Source organism: Tenrec ecaudatus, chromosome 5 (assembly GCF_050624435.1).
Source record: "Tenrec ecaudatus isolate mTenEca1 chromosome 5, mTenEca1.hap1, whole genome shotgun sequence".
NCBI lineage: Eukaryota > Metazoa > Chordata > Mammalia > Afrosoricida > Tenrecidae > Tenrec > Tenrec ecaudatus.
The window spans coordinates 86013377-86034510 of NC_134534.1; the positions used below are offsets into that span (position 1 = coordinate 86013377).

Below are 21134 nucleotides of genomic sequence, written 5' to 3' on the forward strand. Positions count from 1 at the left end.
TGATTGACTCAAGTATAAGTCTAGGGTGGAAAATGCAGAAACTATTGGTGAGCTTCAGTAATCAAAACAAATGAAAATAAAATTACTAAAAATTGAGACATCAGTGGGGTAATGTATTTAAATATTTATTTTAAATTAAAAACATAAATAAAAGTCATTTAATACTAATAAACAATGATACTTTAAGCTCAATCAGCAACCAAGCTAAAATGTAAAGAGTTAAAATCCTTCAAAACTGGATTCATCATCCATATCCCAATGCAGAGCTTCAGCTGGTGTGTGGTCATCATAGATGCTGTCCTCACCGAGATCGCTGTCACCATCACTGCTGTTATTTTCATATGAAGCGCAGTCTTCACTGCCATCCATAGCAGTACTAATACTGCATTTCTGGAAGGCAAGTCGCACCATGTCTTCTGGAATGTCTTCCCATGCATCTCAAACCCACTTTACTATTAACTCTATGTCAGGCTTCATGACATTTCCTCCTTTTGTTAGTTGGGCTTGACCAGATGACATCCATTCACACCACATCCTTCGCACATGGTCTTTAAAAGGCTTATTCAAAGATACACGTCATAGAACGGCTCTGATTGGTTAGATGTGAGTAAACAAACATTCAAAGCCCTGCAGGGTCAGTGGGGTTTTGAATGAACAGCAGAGAAACGGCAATCACCCGCGAGATAACGGGCGCTCGTTAGTTACCTGGTGGGGTGGGGGGGGGGGCAGCAAGATGTAACATTTTTGTGCTGAAAAACTCAGCTTAGACACGAGTATATACGGTCATTTGAATCCACCAGAGCCAAAAACACAACCTCGAGTATATCCCACCTGAATTTTGAGAAAATCTTAAGAACAGATTTGCTGCATTGCACACTAATGGGAGAAATTTAGATGACCTAGGGGAGGACATCAAGAACAGCATTCATGAAGAAAGCAAAATGTTATTTAAAAGACAAGAATAGGTAAAAGTGGATATCAGAAATCTGAAATGTGCTCTTAATCAGAGAATAGCTATGGCAATGTAAGAAATAATGAAGTCAAAGAACTGAACAGAAAAATTTCAAAGGGCAACTTGAGAAGACAAAGTAAAATATTATATCAAAATGTACAAAGACCTAGAGTTCAAAAACCAAAAATGAAGAACGTACTCAGCATATCTTAAACTGAAAGGACTCAAGGAAAAATTCCAGCCTTGAGTTGAGTCATTGAAAGATTCTGTGAGCAACATATTGAATGGTGGAGGAAACATCAGAAGATGATAGAAAGACTACAGAGAATCACCGTACCCCCTCCACCTGGTCCACATTCTGACATTTAAGGATGTAGCATCTGAACAAGAACCACTGGTTCTGAAGGAAGAAGTTGAAGCTGCACCAAAAGCATTAGCCAAAAACAAAACTCAAAAAATTGATGAAATACCCATTGAAGTGTTTCAACAAGCTGATGAAGCATTGGACGCACTCACTGGTCCTTTGACAGGAAATTTGGAAGACAGCTACTTGGCCAACTGAATGGAAGAGATCCCAACAAAATGTACAACTTTTAGAACAATATCATTAAATAATGTGCAAGTAAAATTTCACTGAAGATCAACCAGCAAAGGTTGCAGCACTACATTGACAGGGAGCTGGCAGAGGTCACAGCCAGAGTCAGAAGAGGACTTAGAACAAGAGGTATCATTGCTGATGTGAGGTGGATGTTGGTAGAAAGCAGAAGATACCAGAAAAATGATTACTTGTATTGTGTAGACTATCTAGAGCTGTGATTCTCAACCTTCCGAATACCTTGACCCTTCATGTTGTGGTGACCCCCCACCATAAAATTATTTTCCTTGCTCCTTCATAACTATAATTTTTCTACTGTGATGAATCAGATGACCCCTGTGAAAGGGTAGTTCGACCCCCCCCCCCCAAAGGAGTCACGACCTACAGATTGAGAGCCGCTGATCTAGATGCATTTGATTCTGGGGATCATAAGAAACCATATAGCCTTGAGAAGAATGGGGACTCCAAAATACCTAATTGTGCTTGTACAGAACATGCACATGGATCAAGAGGGAGTTGTGTGAATAGAACAAGTTGTGTGCAGTTTAAAATCAGGAAGGTGTGCATCAGGATTATATCTTCTCACTGAACATATTCAAAATTTATGCTGAGCAAATAGAGAAGCTAGGTTATATGAAGAATTACTTGACACTTGGATTGAAGGAAAGCATAATAACAAACTGTGATATGCAGATGACCTAACCTTGCCTGCTGAAAGTAAGGAAGACCTGAATCACTTGCTAATGCAGATCAAGGATGGCAGCCTTCAGTATGGTTTAGGACTCAATATAAAGAAGAGCAGTCTTCACAATTGGACCAATAGATAGCATCATGATAAATGGAGGAAAGATGGAAGTAGTCAAGGATTTTGTGTTGCATGGATCCACAGTCAATGCTTACGGAAGCAACAGTCACGACATCAAATGGCCCAGTGCATTGGACTAAATCTGCTGCACATACCTCTTTAAGGCATTGAAAAGCAAGGATGTTACTTTGAAGACTAAGGTCATAACCACTTGAAATTTGGACACTGAATATGGAAGCCTGAAAAAGAATAGGTGAGTTTGAATTGTGGTCCTGGGGAAGAATATAGAAAGTACTATGGACTACCAGAAAAAAAAAAATCTGGCTTGACAGAAGTACAGCCAGAATACTCCTTGGAAGCATGGGTTGCAAGACTTAGTCTCATGTCCGAAGAGACCAGTCCCTGGAGAAGGACATTATGCTAGGTAAAGTGGAGGGGCCACAAAAAAGAGGAAGGCCCAGACCAGATGGACTGACACAGTGGCTACAACAATGGCTCAAACATAAGACAACAGGACCACACCGTGTATTTTTCTGTTTTTCATAGTGTTGCCATGAGTCGGCACACAGCAACAACATGAAGTTTCTCATCTTCCAAAAAGTCGGTGAGCATTAGAAAGATGGTGTAGTAAGGTCCTTAGTGGGAACTTCTTCCCTTCCCTCCCCCACCCCCTTAGCATGTTTCTTGGACTTGCTGCCCTCCTTCTGGGGTGCCCTGTGTTCATTTTCTCCTCTAGTTTTGAATATTTCCTGCTTTCTTTTCTATTAAGGTTTTCATCTGTTTTACTTTGTTTTTCTTGTTAGCCTTTTATTTTTGTTTGTTTTTTCATATTTTCCTGTAAATGAGGTCCAGAATAGGTAAATCTACAGAGACAGTAATGGAATTCATGGTTCCTTAAGAGTATGTCAGGGGAGGTTGGGGAGCACTGGGGAGCTAAAAATGAAGAGCACAAGAATGAAGAAAGTGTTCTAAGTGATTGTGCAGATGATTGTACAACCCCTTGATGTGCTGAACTATTGAATTATAGGACATTGAACCAAATGTCAATAAGACAGTTGGGAGGAGTAGAACACATCTTACTTCAGTATGACTTTGCGGAAAATATTTCTAAAGAAAGACTTCAGCTTCCCCAAACAAGGTCACCTTCACTGGTAGGGGAGTTAGGACTGCAGTATAGTTTGAGGGTCAGGTCTCAGTTTCCTAACAAGTAGCATACAGTTTTCATCCTTATGTAAGATCTAACATTCCATATAACATGCTTCTCATTGGTAAGATTTTGAGAACTTGTGGGTCCTGGTAGTCTTCTTACTGCAACGACCATAGAATTTATTCAAACAGTTCTGCTAGCTTTTGTTCTTTTCTGTGACCTGTATTGTATATTTTCACAGATTTTCAACATTTCTGCTTCTAAAGGTAGAGTAGTCAGAGGCAATGGTTACTTCCAATTGTCCAGAGTACGCTGTGCTCAGCATTCCTCTAAGTGCTTTGTGTACCGTCTCTCATTTTCATTCATAAAGCAATCTCGCCAGACAGGTTATGATTAACCTTCTTTTACATGCCAGGAGTTAATAGCTCACCTGCTAGAGGAACTTGATGCTAGTTTGTGATACAGCCCAGATTTAAATGAAACGTAGCTCCCAAAGTCTTAAAATTCCTTCAGTATGACACTGTGATTTTCAAAATAAATAAAGTGAACAAAAAGATCCAGCATCACACACACACTTGCATCACTGGCCATATTCCACAAAGACATGCTTTCTTATAAGAATTAGGAATAGAAACAAAGAATAATAATAATTAACAAAGTATACTTGCACATGCATCTTTGGGCACTTCAAAAGATTTATTAGAAATTTCCATGATCTTTAAATTCCATTTCTAGGAACTGTTTGAGAGCCCCCCTCATTGTTTATCATTGTGCTAGATAGCCTGTCAGTCATATACTAGTTGCTGTTGACTTTAACTCGTGGGTACCCCAAGCATCTCAAAGTCCCGTTCGATTTCCCTTTTGTTCCACTTTAAAGTTGTTTCACTTTTTAAATATTTTCTGCTTTCAATTGATTTTTCTGTTTTGCTTTGTCATTATTGGATTTTTGTTTGTTTTGTATTTTGTATAATTACCTGTATATGAAATCCAGGTTTGGTAAATGTATAGAGAGAGTCACTGGATTAATAACTTCCTAGGGGGATGACAGGTGAGGTTGGGTAGAAATGGGAAGCTGACAACAATGTGTACAAGAATAAAATGTTACAAAATTTATTGTGCCAATGGTTGCCCAACACTTCTTCCTATGATTAAATGTGTGATGTGTGAATTGCGGCAATGGAATTTTTAAATCTTCCTTTTCCTTGGTATTATAAATGTCCCATCTCTGATGTCACATTGTGTTAAGCATTACATGGCTAATGGCAAAAGAGGTAGTTCAGACCTACCCAGCGGGTCCATGAGAGAAAGATGAGCGCGTTGGCTCTCAGGAAGATGTACAGTCTCAGACACCTATGGGGCAGTTCTTCACTCTCCTGTTGGGTTTCTCTGAGTTGCAACCAGTAAGAGAGCAGTGAGTTTGATTGTCTTTCCTGTTGTGGTTGTTAATGGTGGTTGTTGGTTGGAGGTGCCTTGGTGGCATGGTGGTTAACGCTGTATTGTTCACTGTATTGCTAACTTTAAAGTCAGTAGTTCAAACCCACTGACTGCTCCATGGAAGAAGGTTGTGTACCTCCCTAAAGATTTATAGCCTTAGAAATCCTGAGTTATATTTTGTCCTGTATGGTCCCTGTAAATGGACTCAACAGCAGTGTATTTTAGTCTTGTTTTTAAAATTGTTTTTCTAATACTTTTTAAAGTCTGTTTCCCCCATAAAACCTTGCACAATTTCCTCATGATTCTGAATATTAAACCCATTGATTTTCAGACCTTCCTCATGCATGCCTTCATTCACTGAGTTGTGTTTGTTTGTTTGTTTGTTTGTTGCATCTGTTGTCCTCCTAGCTGCTTAGCGGCTGCTATGCTCTGATTTCTCCGCATACTCTGAGAACAGCCCTTTGGGGGAGGACAGGGCCCTTTTCTTGGAGCCCTTGTCTTTTTTCCCACCCAGATTTATTCTTTCATCCTATTGAAATACATCCTCTGGAACCTTCCTAATTAAAAATGCTTTGAAGGTCTATTTTGTATATTTGTGTCTTTGTGCTTGAAGAAGGATTTCTGGGTATAAAATTGTTGGGTAAAAATCATTTTCCGTGATAACTTTGAAGGCATTGCATTACCCTTTTCTAGAATCACGTTTTGATCCTAAGAAAGATACTTCCATTTTGATTCCCATCTGAGGCCTCTTTGCATGCTCTTTTCTCTCTAGAAGGTAGTTTAAAAACAACAGCACCAGTGGTTTCTGTCAAGTCCACTCTGACTCATAGTAACCTGGTGTGTCTCAGAGTAGAACTATGCTTCAAGGATTTTCAGTGGCTGATTTTTCAGAAATTAGATCACCGGCCTTTGTGCCTCTGGGTTGACTCTTAATTCTAATCTCTACCTTAGCCAAGCACATTAACTGATAGTATATACCATTTATGTTCTATCCCAAAGTATTCAATTGTATAGACATAGTAAACTATAGATAACCTTAAGAAGAATGGAAATTCCAGAACACTTCACAAGCTTCTGAAAAACTAGTCCGTGGATCAATCAAATAGCAGTTGTGCGAACAGAACAAGGAAATACTCCATGGTTGAAAATCAGGAAAAGTGTGTATTGGGGTTGTATTCTCTCACCATACTTGTTCAGTCTGTGTGTTCAGCATGTAATCAGAGAAGCTGGATTTTATGAAGTGGAATGTGGATGGAAGAGATATTGAGAAACTATCTCCCAGAAATGCTCAGAAAGCCAAACATACTTACTAGACTTATACAGATTGGGTCCCCTGTAATATTGCTTATATAACTTTTTCATTAGACCTTTTCGTTGTCTAGCTTACACTCCTAATTTCCAAAATCACTACAATATCTCACATGCTAGTGATATGTGTAAAATGACATAGAGGGAAGGAAGGGTGATGCATATAAAATTTCAGCGGTATGACTTTTAAAACTTGTTCTTTTTTATTTTTCATCATTGATACTGGAAGGGATTATATTTTGTTGGTGTGGAATTAATCTTTAAACTTGTTTTCAGAACTTTACTAATTGTTGTAGGCATATCTCCATGTATCAGTGGAGATTTCTGGGTTTTCTGTTCTATTCCATCAAACTGTGTTTCATTTCCTCTATCAATACCACCCAGTTTTATGGTTCCTCTAGCTACAATAATTTTTGAAAATAGGTAGACATAATTAATTCTTTATCAGTTTTAGTCTAGTTCCTTTGCCTTCCATACACATTTTAAAATAATCTTTGCATTAACAGTGCCAAAGTTTTGTCAATTACTAATTCTTCCTCTCACATTCATCTGATAGTTTGATTATCCCTGTACCTTCTCTATGGTCTACCTTGTCGGACAGAGTGTCCATGTCAAAAAAGGAAATTAAAAACTTAAAAGAATCTAGGGAGAGGGAGATGGGGGAACAACCAACCTAGAACTAGTACATGATTTAACAAGGTCATAAGGTTTAAGATCAACACGTAAACATTAATTATATTTTTATATAATAGCTACAAGTGCTTGGAAACTAAAGAACACAGAACCCTTTAAAATCCTTTTTTTAAAAAATGCTCAAGTGTAAATCTAATAAAACAGAAGACTTGCATGCTGAAAAGGATAAAACAATAAATAAATCAAAGAATACATAAGCAAATAGACTACCATGTTCATAGATTGGGGGTCTCAACCTAGTCGATGTACAGCTTTAATATAATGCATATCAAAATTTGCCAAAAGATATCTTGTTAGACAAGAGATACTGGTTTTTCATGCATTATGTTTTCTGTATAAGAAAGTCCAGAGTTTCACAGTTGTTTTCTAAGTGAAAAATTGACCAGGAAAACGATGTTATAACAATACCCAGTGCCGTTGGTACTTTCTATTAGAAATAATACTAAAAATGTGGTACACACCTGCTCCATGCATGACTACAGAAATAGCATTGGAGGGCGGGGCGCGGGGGGGTGGCTGTTCATCTAACCTCTTGCAGTATGTGTAGAGAGGAGAATCCGGGTCTGCATCTGCCCGATGATGATTCCTATCAGGCAGAGGTTAGGTATGCCTCCACACTCCATCCTTCTTTATCTTAGTTTGACAGCAACCATCCTTCCCACAGAACGCCATTTCTCTGCTGGGTTCAATAATCTATTTCTATTGCTGCACAGAATCCACAGCCAACACATACAATTTTAGGGTTTATTAGGGAGGTTAACAGGTTGCAAATCAGGGTCAAAACTGTTAAAGTTCTTTTGTCTGAAATACTTCTTTTCAGCCATATCAGCACATACTCAGTCTCTTTGATCCTGAGCCAAGTAGCCACGAAGTCTCTTGGCCTCTGCAGTGCTTGGGCAAGTGCTTCAAAGCTCTCTTAGCGCTGATAAATGCCCAGAGGGGTACCCTACCCCACAGCCAAAGGCTTTGCACTCCGTTGGGGTGTAGAGTCCGCTGTTGTGCATCATGACAACATTGCTAAGGTGCCCTGCTGCCCTGGGGCCTCAGTGCCCTGGTCTCGCTGCCACCGCCGCTGCTGCCAGTCTTTGTGCAGGGTCTTAGACAAGTGCTTACTGCTCCTCACTCTTCTCTCTTGCTGGTTGTGAGATTCTTTATTCCTACTTCTGAAGTGGCTCACTTTATGCCGAGCACATGGAAAAACAGATCAGTCCCCCCATTAGAGTCCTCCACGCATTTTGTGTGTGTGTGTGTGTGTGTGTGTGTTTTTTTTTACTTGCTCCCACCCAGTTATTTGGTGAGTGTTACACAAACTTGGGGTAGAAGAGCCATGGTCCAGTAATTTCACTTCACTGCCATGACCTTGCGCTAAGTGCTTTCCATGGGAAAAAAGACGAGGACACCAAGTGAAGGTGTCTCCCTCCAGCCACAGAGCTAGAGAAGGAAGCACGGTTCACACCTGGGCTAACATGAATTCACAGTCCGGATTGTAATCAGTGTCTGGGGACTCCCTCCTCTAGTCACGCAGGGGCGCTAATGTTTGCCTCCATTTCAGTGGATCCTCACAAAGAGACCAAACACTCCCTCAGAGACTCCAACTTTTGAAAATCATCATATTCTGATATCACTTTATTGCCTAGTTCCCTTACGGGTTCTTTTATTGTATAGACTCAGTCTGCTCTAATATGTCAGTGCTGGTTAGAGAGCTGAACCGAAAGATTTTATTAAATTGTCCAGCTGTATGGGAATATTTGATAGATACATTTTTGGAATTTTTTTTTTTACAATTTTAGTTAAAACAGCTTCCCCCAGTTGTTGAAGAAGTATATGATATAAGTATTTGTCTTTTGCCCTTAAAGTAGAAGTGGAGGTTGAAATGACCCCATCCATTTTCTTTGCTATCAGGGAAAGTGGATCACTTTATGCTTTTTATAATAATCTTTTAAAATCTTTTTTAAGTTGACATTGAAAAATGAAAAGCTGAATATTGAGTAGGTTTCTCTCCAAAAGACCAAAAATGGTCTATTGAAATGTTTTCAAAGAGAAGCTAAAAAAATTTTTTTTGGTCATTGCTTATTTAAAATTTCATTTTAGTGGTCCATTTATATGTTGGTTGAAGAAGGAATTTAGTCTTCCTGTGTGTATTATCCCAATTTAATTTAATTCATATCTAGATATATTGTAAACAATAGATAGACTCCAGCCTTCTTACATTCTAGAAGCAAGAAAAAGTTAAGTTTAAAATCCTTTATCTATTTTTTTTCACTTTTTTTTTTATTTTAACAATTTATTGGGGCTCATACGATTCTTTTCACGGTTCATACATATACATACATCAATTGTATAAAGCACATCTGTACAGTCTTTGCCCTAATCATTCTTTTCTTCTTTTACATTTTATTAGGGACTCATACAACTCTTACCACAATCCATACATATACATACATCAATTGTGTACAGCACATCCATACACTCCCTGCCCCAATCATTCTCAAGGCCTTTATCTATTTTTAAAGTCTTTAAACAAAAACAGCATACCCAATACGTTCCTTCTAGAAATCCATAAAGAAAAAAGAATGAGAGAAAACAGATTCTCTCTATGTAATGGAGTGGGAAATTACATGAATCAAGATAGCTCAGCTCCAAATTGGTTCTGCATTCTGCCTTCAGGTTTACCGGGGTACAGCTAGAGGGGGGCTTTCGTACTAAACCCCTGTTACTCGCTGAACGTCTTCTGGGGGAAATGGGATAGCAGGGACTGAGAACTAGAGAAAGCCCATTATATACGAACGTAAGGTTCCCACGAGCACAATTGAACAGGGCCCTGGAGGCAGTCGGTTACAATTGGGCTGCTAGCAACAAGGTCAGCAGTTTGAAAAGATGAGCTGCTCCTGGGGGAAAGATGAGGCTGTCTCCTTCCACGAAGACTCACAGCCTCAGAAACCCAAGGGGCCAGTTCTGCCCTGGCTTAGAGTTTCTGTGAAGCAGAGACACACTGGCAGATTGATTCAGCACATTTCAATGCCATGATCATCCAGCTCGCTAAAGGATGTTGAAAGTCCCATGCTTTGCCAAAACAACGAACAAATCTGTCTGAACAAAGTACAGCCAGAACATTCCTTAAAAGCAAAGACAGGGAGAATTCGTCTCACATATTTTGGTCATGTTCCCAGGAGAGGCCAGACTCTGGAGAAGGACATCACGCTTGGTAGACCGGAGAGGCAGCGCGATGGAAGACCCACGGCCTACCACCCCTGAGGAGAGGGATTGACCCAGTTACGGCAACAATGGGCTCAAACACACTGGCAGTCAGGCTGGGTCAGGACCTGGCAGTGTTTTTGTTCTCTTGTGCAGGGGGTTTGGATGAGGTGACCTTGACTTGATGGCACTCAACTATAGCAGGCAGTTGGCCTATGAACACACCCTGGCTTCACCATCGCTGTCAGTGTACGCACAGGCTTAGTAAGCTCTCTCAACTACAAACGTGACTCCCCACAGTGGACGCCAAACTGTCGCCCTGGTTAAACAGGGTCTTCTGACGAGAGGAGAGGCCGGACTGGTGGGATGGGATCATGTTCTGGTGACCCCTTCCCAAAGCATTTGTTGTAGTCTTAACCCCCTCCACCTATTCATGGAATCCCATTTGGAAATATTTTTCTTTGTTACCTAAGGGAGACCATATCAGGTTGTGTCTTAAACTAATGACTTTTGAGATATTGAAAGAGATCAGATTAGACATAGAGTCAAGTAACCGCAAATGGGGAAAATGGATATTATGTAGATTTCATTAAGGAACTGGGGAACTCCAGGGCTAGAGAAGCTAAGACAAGGATTTTCCCCCAGAGCCAACACAAAGAAGTCCTTCCCCTAGAACTGGGCCGCTGAACTTGGATTCCATGCCTCCTGACCTGTAGAAAATACGGAAGTCACCTGCTTGTGGTATTCCGGCCACAGCAGGACTGGGAGACTAAGACAGATGCTGTATCCCTGGCCTTCTCCCTTCCCTCCTGCTGGCCGGCCTGCTGCACACAGAACAAGCTGCTGGGCACTCTCCAACAGGCTGACCTTGATTTCCGGCAAAGTCAGAGGTAGAGCTGGAATGGGCCAGGATGTGGTTGAATGACTTTACAAGCCATTCACTAGTCAGCTCCTTGTCAATCAAACCCCAAACAGTATTCTTTGTTCAAATTGTGGTGAGACCCTGAGCTGTTTCTTTCTACTTGAGCCCTTGGTATCAGCTTCTCATTTTTCCCCTCCCACCTCCACCCTCCCTCCTTCCAAAACCCTCAATAATTTGTAAATTATTATTATTTTTCATGTCTTATACTGTCTGATGTCTCCCTTCACCCACTTTTCTGTTGTCTGTCCCCCAGAAAGGGGGGCTTATATGTAGATCTTTGTGATTGGTTACCCCTTTCTACTCCACCTTTCCCTTTCCCTCCTGGTATCTCTACTCTCATTATTGGTCCTGAGGGTTTTATCTGTCCTGGAATCCCTGTGTTTCCAGCTCTGATCTGTACCAATTTACATCCTCTGGTCTAGCCAGAATTAAGATCATGACAGTGTGGGGGAAGCATTAAAGAACTAGAGGCAAGTTTGTATCATTGGTCCTATACTGCACCCTGACTGGCTCTTCTCCTTCCTGCAACCCTTCTGTAGGGAGATGTCTACTTGTCTACAGATGTGCTTTGGGTCTCCACTCCGTACTCCCCCCCATTCACATTAATATGAGTTTTTGTCCTTTGATGCCTGATACCTGATCATAATGATACCTCGTGATCACACAGGCTGGTGTGATTCTTCCATGTGGGCTTTGTTGCTTCTCGGCTAGATGGCCGCTTGTTTATCTTCAAGCCTTTGAGACCCCAGATGTTATATCTTTTAATAGCCGGGCACCATCAGCTTTCTTCATCACAGTTGCTTATGCACCTGATCTGTCTTCAGCGATCATGTTGGGAAGGTGAGCATCATGGAATGCCAGGTTAATAGAACAAAGTTCCTGCATTGAGGGAGGACTGGAGTGGAGGCCCAATGTCCATCTGCTACCTTAATATGAAACCTATGCACATACATCTATTTCGTTATCATCATATGTAAATATATTTACATATGTATCTACGTTTAGTCACTCAAAAAGTACAGGCTCCGCAAGGGTAGTGGTTTTGACCTAATGCCTCTGGACAATTGGGCCTCTGGTTATTTTTCTTTACAAGTTGTTCTTGTAAAGAAACAAGTGTTTATAAAAGCTGGTGACAGCATAGGCTTGGCATCGGGCTACAACCCTGGAAAGATGAGGCTATCTGCCTCCATAAATGCTTCCAGTTTTCGAAACCTTATAGAGGGGTCATATGAGTCAAATTCTATTTCATGACAGTGGGTTTGATTTCGTTGGGTTTGGTGTTGTTTTTAATGTGCTAGGGAGGAAAGGGGAAGATGTTGAAAAATGGTGTATACAAGAAATTAAGAAATCCTGGTGATGTGATGGGTTATGCCTTGGGCTGTTAACCACAAGGTCAGCAGGTAGAAACGACCAGCCACTCCACAAGAGAAAGAGAAGGCATTCTACTCCCATACAGTCTTGGAAACCCACAGGGGCAGTTCTACTCTGTCCTCTATGGTTGCTTTGAGTCTGAATTGATTCAGTGGCAGTGAGTTTAGTAATTAAATTAGATAAGTAAGTGTCTTCCAAACAGATCCTCTTTGCTTCCTTTGATCCAAAATAACTAAGCATTGTCTAGTAATAATTTTGCTCTCAAATATTATTTTTGTAATAACTATAATATTGTTAACTCTGTGATATGGACTACCAAAGTGGCAGGTATCATGGAACTCTGGTTAAAAAACTATCAGATAAAGGGAATGTCAGGTTTTATAGGAACCTCACCGCAGGTTGCAGACATAGTCATTGTCTCTTTGGCTTGAGCTTGGAGTACAGATAAAGAGTAACAACCTATCAGCCAAAGAATCCTTAGGGCCAGATAACCAAGAGACCCCACCCACAATGACTTCTAGTGGTCCATCCATCCTCCACAGTCCTCCTCCCCACCCTTCACATACCCAGTGCATCTCAGTCATGTGCATATAAACATCTCTTGACTTCTCCCCATCCTAAGATAGTACCCTATGGTAATCATGTAAAGAAGTCTTGGCATCCTAGTTCCTGCTTGGAGGATATGGACTCTTATTTAACCATCTCAAAATCCCAAGAAGATAAGGGGCTATCAGTGTGCCTATTTTCCAGATGGGAAGCCTGAAGCACAGGAAAGTGAAGTAACCTGCCCAAGGTTACTCAGTCATTACAGGGCAGAATCAGAGTTCTGACCCACAAACATTACTTTGACCTTGTCATAAATGCTTAACAGCTTTAGCGGCTTATAGATTGTATGTTGGGCAACCAATCACAAGGTCAGCTGTTCACATCCACCAAATGCTTCACAGGAGAAAGATGAGACTTTCTACTCTCACAAAGATTCATGATATCTGGAATCCTGAATGAGCAGTTCAACCCTGCCCTATAAGGTCATTATGAGTCAGAATTGACTAGGTGGCAGTGAGTTAAATTGTTGTTTTATATTCTTTGTATAAGAATACAAATAATATCTTCTTACTGGCACCAATAAGTGTCTCACCACTGTCCTCACGCTCAGCTTCTGCCATCAGGATGCATTTCAGTTTCTAGAAGGTACCGTGAATTCTGGAGAGTTGCTCTGAGGATTGAGGCCCATGCTTTGCTGTCTTTGCTTTTCCTCACACGCTTCACCTCTTCACCTGTACCTCAGCTTCCAGTCCTTGAGGCAGCCCTGTCACATTCATCAATAGGATACAACTAATACTTCTCATATGTATTTTGAAACTTGTACATATTTCATATTACTTCTCAGTCAGTAAATACTGATCTACTGATTGAGCACAGCCAATAATTCAGTAAACACTCTTACATTTTGAGTATTTCCCTTTGCATTTATATAGAACCAAAAGTTAGCACTGTCATGAAGTTGGCATTTTCATTTCAATGGCAAAAATTCATATCCTATGTTTAAATTAGGAGGAATTTAAAGATCAAGAAGATAGACTTGAATAATCCCCAGCCAAGGCAAAAATCTTATGCCCAAAGTCAGTAAGCACAAATCATATTGCCAAAAAAAATCAAATGCAGCATCTATCATGGGAGAATTATATACATAATGTGTTTTGTGATCTGACACTGGATTAGGAGAACCACTTCATTGAGAACTCTTACTAACGTTGAAGGTAAACTACTTCTCTCCCTCCATAGGGTAATAGAATGTTTGGGCTAAAAACATTTTCATGCTCACTGAATTCAACACCTCCCTTCTTATTAATAGGAAAATGAAGACGCTGCGGTGTTACAAACCGTAGAGTTGTATTTGTCACGCTCACTCTTTAAGATATTATTTCACCATCTTCTCCTTAACACACTTGAAAAATGACCATTTTTATAGACTTCAGAAACTCCTGTGGTGAATTCAGGGTATACTCAGTTTCCAGAGTCCTTATTCTAACTTCAAAGCTTCTCACCCTACTTGTAAGTTAAAGATTGATGGCGTTTGAACCATCATTTTTGTCATTTTACTCACCAAAGGAAAATTGGCACAGTTTGTGCCCAGCTGCGAACCAAAGGATGACAGTTTGACCCCAGTGCCAAGGAAGAAAGGCCTGGCAAACTGCTTATGTAAAGCTCACAGACACTGACAACACAATAGAACTCTTCTACTCTATAATACATGCTGTCATCGTGGGTCAGAATCAACTCAGCAGTAATTAGTTAGTTTGTTTTTATGCAAATGAGCAAACAAATCTACTCCCAGGATTTTATACTATTGAATTTTAATCCTTCAGCAACAAGGAGCTATATTCCCCAGAAGCTAACACCGCCACATGAACTGCCAGAGGCCCCTATAAACAGGCTGTAGTTAGTCATCTGGCTGCCAAATCCGCTTCCTCCATTCACATTACCTGCTCACCTGATTGGCATTGAGACATGTGTTACCCGCTGTAAACGAACATTTGCTTTAGCATTTTTCAAATAAATACTATGTGTGGTGGGGCTTCCTCTTGAAAGTTTGTAAGGACCACTAGAGGTGTGATCTTTACCTGTGAACCTCTGTGAATTGCTGGAAATTTTGAAATCACAGATAATTTAATTTTAAATCACATAAAATTTTAAAAAGGAACCATGGTGTTGATGCGGGTTAGGTGCTGGGTGACTAAACCCTAGGTCAGCAGTTCAAACACCCCCCCCCAACTTCTCCTTGGGAAAAAGATGAGGCTATCTGCCCCCATAATGATTTAAAATCTGGGAATCACTTTATATAGGATAGCTAGCTGTAAGTTGGAATCAACGTGATGCCAGTGGAGTTGGGTTTGGTTTGGTTCTGCGGGATTTTCTATTTCCACACCTAAAAAGCGCCATACTTTTGCTCATGTAAGAGATAAGAAAGCTTAACCTTCCGGCCCACCCCATGTATAACAAAGGTCCTCCAGTTCCTGCTGTGACCTGCCTCATCCAGGATTGTGCCCCTTGAATCCCTGGTACACTGAATCTTCGTCATCTGATTGGAAATACAGCCTCGGACCCATCCACATATAAGGACTCAAACTGCCTTTCCCAGGGGTGACGGTGTGAGGAGCACCTCTACAGTGAGAGGGAGAAGCCATCTCTCCCCCTTGCCCCTGCACGCTGCCTGTCCCAGGCTGCCTCCAACACCAGCGCTCGCACACAGACTTGCCCACAAGCACGTGCTCCTTGGTGGACGGAGCTGCAGACACCGCTCATGATCGTGCTCGGTTGTGCACCTCACATCTGCCAACTTTCCTCAACTCAAACCTTTTAGTTTTGTTTTTCTTCAGAAAAGTTTTAAATGATTATTAAATGGGCCAGAATGCAGCCAAAAATGATTAATGGATGGAAGTTTATCTCTCCATTCCTAGGGTTTGTGTTCTGACTCTTTCTTCACAAATCATGGATCAAGCAGGGCTTTTATCAAGTGAAAACACTACAACTAAAGTTTTGTCATCAAGTTAAAACGCTTCACTAAAAACACTACAAGATTGAGGTCTCTTCTGCCTCCTCTGGAACAACATAAGGAAGAAAGATGTGCTCTTCCCATGGGCAGAATCTTCCCCGCTGGCTTGCACCAGGGCCAGGCCACGAGGGGTCCTGTCGTGATGACACAAGAATGCTTCAGCAGTAAAAGGCCACATGCCACAAAGTTAATGGGGCATCACATTTGTGACATCAGAATGCAACTCCCATTTACCAAAGTGCACTTGTCCCATCTGTAGAGACTTATTAGCAACCTTCAAGGAGAACTTGAAACCCTGGCTGAAGAAGATCGAGGAGTTAAGTGGCCTTCACTCTGGATTATAACTCAATGTCAGGAAACCAAAACTCCTCACAACTGCACCACTAGGTAACATGGTAGTAAGCTGGGAAAAGATGGAAAATGTCAAGAATTTCACCTTGTTTGGACCCGCAATGATTTGCATTGAGTACATCTGCTGCACGCAACCTCTGTAAAGCGTTGAAGGGCAGATTGCCTTGAGGACCACGGTGTGCCTGACCCAAGTCATGGTGTTTTCAGCTGCCTCATATGCATGTGAAACTTGGACATTGAATAAGGAAGACTGAAGAACAATCGATGCATTTGAATTATGTTTGATATGTCATGAATTAATGCCTTTAAGTTTGTCCTTATTTCGTGACTGGTTCTAGACTTTACATTTCGGTACTGTATCCATCTTGAATTCATATTGTATGTGGAGTGAGGTATGAATCCTACCTCATTTTTCTGCAAATGAAAATCCAATTTTGCCACCACTATTTGTTGAAGAGACTAGCTCTTCCTCGATGTAATTTGATGGATTTGGGCCCTTTATCTATATATAGGTGGGTGGATTTATTTCTGGGTTCTCTATTATGCTCCATCCGTGTATCTTATCATTGCACCAGAACCAAGATGTTGGGACTATTATGGCTATATAGTAGGTTTTGAGGTGAGGTAATGAAAGGTCCCCTACCATGTTCTTCCTAAGCAGACCTTTGCTTACCCTGGATCTTTTTCCTTCCCATGTTAGGTTAGTGATCAGTTTCTCTGTTTCTTTACAGTGTTGCTGGGATCTGGGTGTAAATCACATTATCTTTATAGATTGCTATGGGTAGTTTTAGCATTTTCACAATGAGTCTTCCTATATATGGATGTACAACATCCTTCCGTTTTTGTAGGTTGCAGTTGGCTTGTTATAGTAGTGTTTTATCTTTTGCTCTGTTGGGAGTATTAATAAGTGTTCAATTATAGTACAATGTGTGGGCATTTGTGTGTGTGTTTATTTTTTTAGGTAGGTTGTTTAGAAAGTACTTTAAGTTCTTCACTGTTACCTAAGTTTTTTATAAAATAAAATAAAATATCGGGATGTGATTGGCAGTTTAATAAGATTTTCTTCCTATGACTCTAGGATATCTGTGGATATTCAACAGCACAAAGATATTCTTTCTGCTCATTAATAGGAACAATTACATAGCATTTTATAATATTGATTGTAGAGTTTCTGTTTTTTGTTTTGTTTTTAAATATTTAAAGCCTGGCTTGTATTTAAAGGGACAAACTTCATCAGTAGTCTAGATTTTTCAGGAGAAAGGGTCTCAAAATATATTGATTGGCAAAAATAAGGTAACTGAAACATTTTGCCTTCATAAAAAAATAACTTTTTTTCTTTGCATCCATACCATTTATTGCCTTTTTCAGTTTCTACAGAGTTATAGAAGAAGAGCCTATTCGAAGTGTTCTCAGGGACTGGTGGTAAATAGTCATAAGTTTTGCCTCGTTGCAAAGGACACACGATAATTAAATGTCCTTGTAGCCTCTTACTTTCCCAGCAATATTTCGTGAGCTGGGGATGGGGTTTTGCCAGGCTTCTACATATGTGCAACTAGTTTTTAGTAAGCAGTAATGAAAGTTCTAGCTAGTAGCCAGCATGCTAAGCACGCCCGGAAGGCAGTTCTCAGCAGTGGCGAGGCAGGCAGCCGAGAGCACCGGTGCGTGGGGGGAATCCCGGCCCTCTCTCCTCCCGGCCGGCTGCCCGCCCACGTGCTGGCTGCGCTGCCGGACGCCCCGTGTCTGCCCCGGGAATGACCGCCCAGGCCTCCGGGCTGAATCTGCAGGCATAGACTGAGCCAGTGCTGGGGCGAGCCGCTCGGAGGCGGAGGAGCTGCGGGCCTCTCTTGCTGGAGCTGTGATGTCACGCGCCAGTCCTAACCCATGGTTGGTCGTTTTGTGTTTCAGCTCCCTGCCTGCAGTGGAACACAAAGGCCTGGAAGCGACTCTCACAGAGGTCCTGCAGCGAGAAGAAAGGAGGCGACGGAGCACTTTAAAGGAACGGGCGGCGGGCGGCCTTTTGTGCGCAGAGACCACCTTGGGAGGAAAGAGTCCGTGGAAGCCCGCGTGGCCGTGGCCGTGACCGAGCGATGAGCTGAGCCCGTGCTGCTGACACCCAGAGCCCCGGGATCGCCAGGCGCCCCTTGTGCTTCGTGTACATGTGTCTACTCAGCCCCTCCGGAGGCGCCCAGGAAAGGCTCCAACACGGCCGCTGGGGAGAGAGCGCCCACCATGCCCACGGAGACGCTGCCCACAGGTAGCATGGTGAAGCCGGTCAGCCCGGCCGCCACCTTCACCTCGGCCGTGCCCCTGCGCATCCTCAACAAAGGGCCCGACTACTTCCGCAGGCCGGCCGAGCCCAACCCCAAGAGGCTCAGCGCCGTGGAGCGGCTGGAGGCCGACAAGGCCAAGTACGTCAAGAGCCAGGAGGTGATCAACGCCAAGCAGGAGCCCGTGAAGGCGGCCGTGCTCGCCAAGCCCCCCGTGGGCCCGGCCGCCAAGCGGGCCCTGGGCAGCCCGACCCTCAGGGTGTTCGGCGGCACCGCCAAGGCCGAGAGCGGGGGCCCGCGGGAGAACCTCACGCTGGAGATTCTGAAGAACCTCCTCAACAGCTCCGAGGGCTCCAGCGCGGGCTCGGGCCACAAGCACCCCGCCCGCACCTGGCTGCCCCCGCGGGCGGAGGCGCCCGACCTCCACCGCCACTCGTTCGCCGAGTCGCTGAAGGTGTACCCCACGCACGGCCGCGGCAGCTCCCCGGAGGGCAGTGCCCACGGGAGCCGACGGCTCCTGGAGGCGTCGGCGGAGTCCGGCCTGCACGCCTCGCACAGCTCCTCGGACATCCGCAAGGTGCCCGGCGGGAAGCCGTTGAAGGCAGCCCCCTGCAGCAATTCCGCCCCGCCGCTGCCCCCCAAGCCCAAGATCGCCGCCCTCACTCCGACCCCCAAGTCTCCGGAAGCCGACGCCGTGGAGCCCGCCTGCGGGGTCAGCCGGAGACCGTCCCTGCAGCGGTCCAAGTCGGACTTGAGCGACAGGTACTTCCGCGTGGACGCCGACGTGGAGCGCTTCTTCAACTACTGTGGCCTGGATCCCGAAGAACTGGAAAACCTCGGCGTGGAAAACTTCGCACGGGCGAACTCGGACATCATCTCCCTCAACTTCCGCAGTGCAAGCATGATCAGCTCGGACTGCGAACAGTCTCAGGGCAGCAGCAGTGACCTTAGAAATGACGACAGTGCCAACGACCGGGTGCCCTACGGCATTTCGGCCATCGAAAGGAATGCCCGGATCATCAAGTGGCTGTACAGCATCAAACAAGCGCGGGAGTCGCAGAAAGTCTCCCATGTGTGACCGACCGTGTGTGCGGAGGAGGGGAGGAGGGGGTGTCTGTCTGTGCATACTCCCGCGTGAAGGTCGTTAGGGTCCCTTACAGTCTTGTGAGCTTCTCCATGCTCTTTGTGTTGCTTGTTGTGCAGTGTGCCCAAGTTGCATGCCTGTCAACGGGGGGGTGACATGGCTCCCACTCGAACCATCGCTGCAGAGCCTGGCTGCACACACTTCATCTGCCAAACGCTCCCGAGCAGAATCTAAGGAGGGCTGCATTCCGAAGCAAAACTGTTTACAAGAAATGGTACACGACTTCTTCGATATTTATGTGGTGTTTGTGTTTTTATATCTCACGCTATTGTGTCTTAATTAAAAGTTTTATCAACTGGCTTTTAAGTTGAGAGTAGAATATTTTTGAAATAAAAAGAGCCAATTTGCCTACCTGTAAGACCATAACCACGGGGACATAAATGGGATGTGCGGTTGAAAAGAAAGATCAACTGGGCCAGTGCAGAAGCAGGCTGTTCTCTGAAGCGTGAAGTGGTGAACTTAATGTTGATCGCTAACCTGTCAAACCGCTCTTGCTGCTTTGTGAAGTGATTGTTGGGACACCAACGCTAAGCTCTGTGTCTGACTTAGTGTGTAAATGTGGACGGTACTGTGGAATAGTGGACCCATGAGATGATGACCTAATACGTGGTGGGTAGGGGGAGGGGGGGTTTGTCTATATTGCCTTTTTGGTTTGCTTTGATTTCGGGTTAATGTCAGAAATGTACTCTATTAATCTTTATACAGAAATGGCTTCCTTAAAGCTGACACTAAATGCCAGGGGAGATTGGGGTCAAGAACTACTAATCCATTCTGTTTCTTCCTCCCTTTCTTCCTCCCCTCGTTCTTGCCCATCTGTTGTTCTCTTTGGGAGAAAGGAGTAGGCTTGTTCGGTTTGAGCTTTTTATTGCCGTGAACTAAAATGGAAGTACACAGCCATATCAGCATAAAGCCTCCTCTTTAAAAGTAACTCCATTTGGTGGCTGAGCCCTATCTGAGCAACAGGATTCTGTTGTCTCTCATATGCAACTTTCTCAGGCTGGGGACTTCGGTGCCACTCCAGGCAACTGTCAAGACACAGCACGATGCGCTTTTTCTCCCTCGTGGGCTCCAGTGCTATGTATCAACTCCTTTTCAGCCAGCTGGCCCCGCTGACTGTCCTGGTGGGGTAGCAATGAGGTAATCTTACAGTGAGTGATTGGCTTAGTTGCTATTATAATCTCACTTATAAACTACATAGCAGCACTACCCAAGACACCATCAGCTCACAGGAAATTCTATGGTGTAAATGCTATAAAACTGTACATACTTCAGTTGTTATGAAATCTTTTTAAAAAAGGAAAAAGAAAACATTTCACTAATAAATAGCTGTGTCACAGTCAATGATGGTGGTGGTTTCTCTCTGTCCTCCCCCACAGAAATTTTAACTGAAGACT

The 21134-nt window shown here is 43.0% G+C and overlaps 1 protein-coding gene across 4 annotated transcripts in view; it reads left to right on the forward strand.

The window, feature by feature from the left end:
* Positions 1-20040, forward strand: part of FAM110B (family with sequence similarity 110 member B) — a 209475-nt gene extending 189435 nt beyond the window's left edge. For all 4 annotated transcript variants that reach the window (XM_075549694.1, XM_075549693.1, XM_075549695.1 and 1 more), the window contains one exon: positions 18235-20040. In XM_075549694.1, coding sequence (XP_075405809.1) covers positions 18559-19674 — 1116 coding nt within the window. In that variant the 5' untranslated portion in view covers positions 18235-18558 and the 3' untranslated portion in view covers positions 19675-20040. The remainder of the gene's footprint in view (positions 1-18234) is intronic.
* The last annotated feature ends 1094 nt before the right edge of the window (positions 20041-21134 follow it).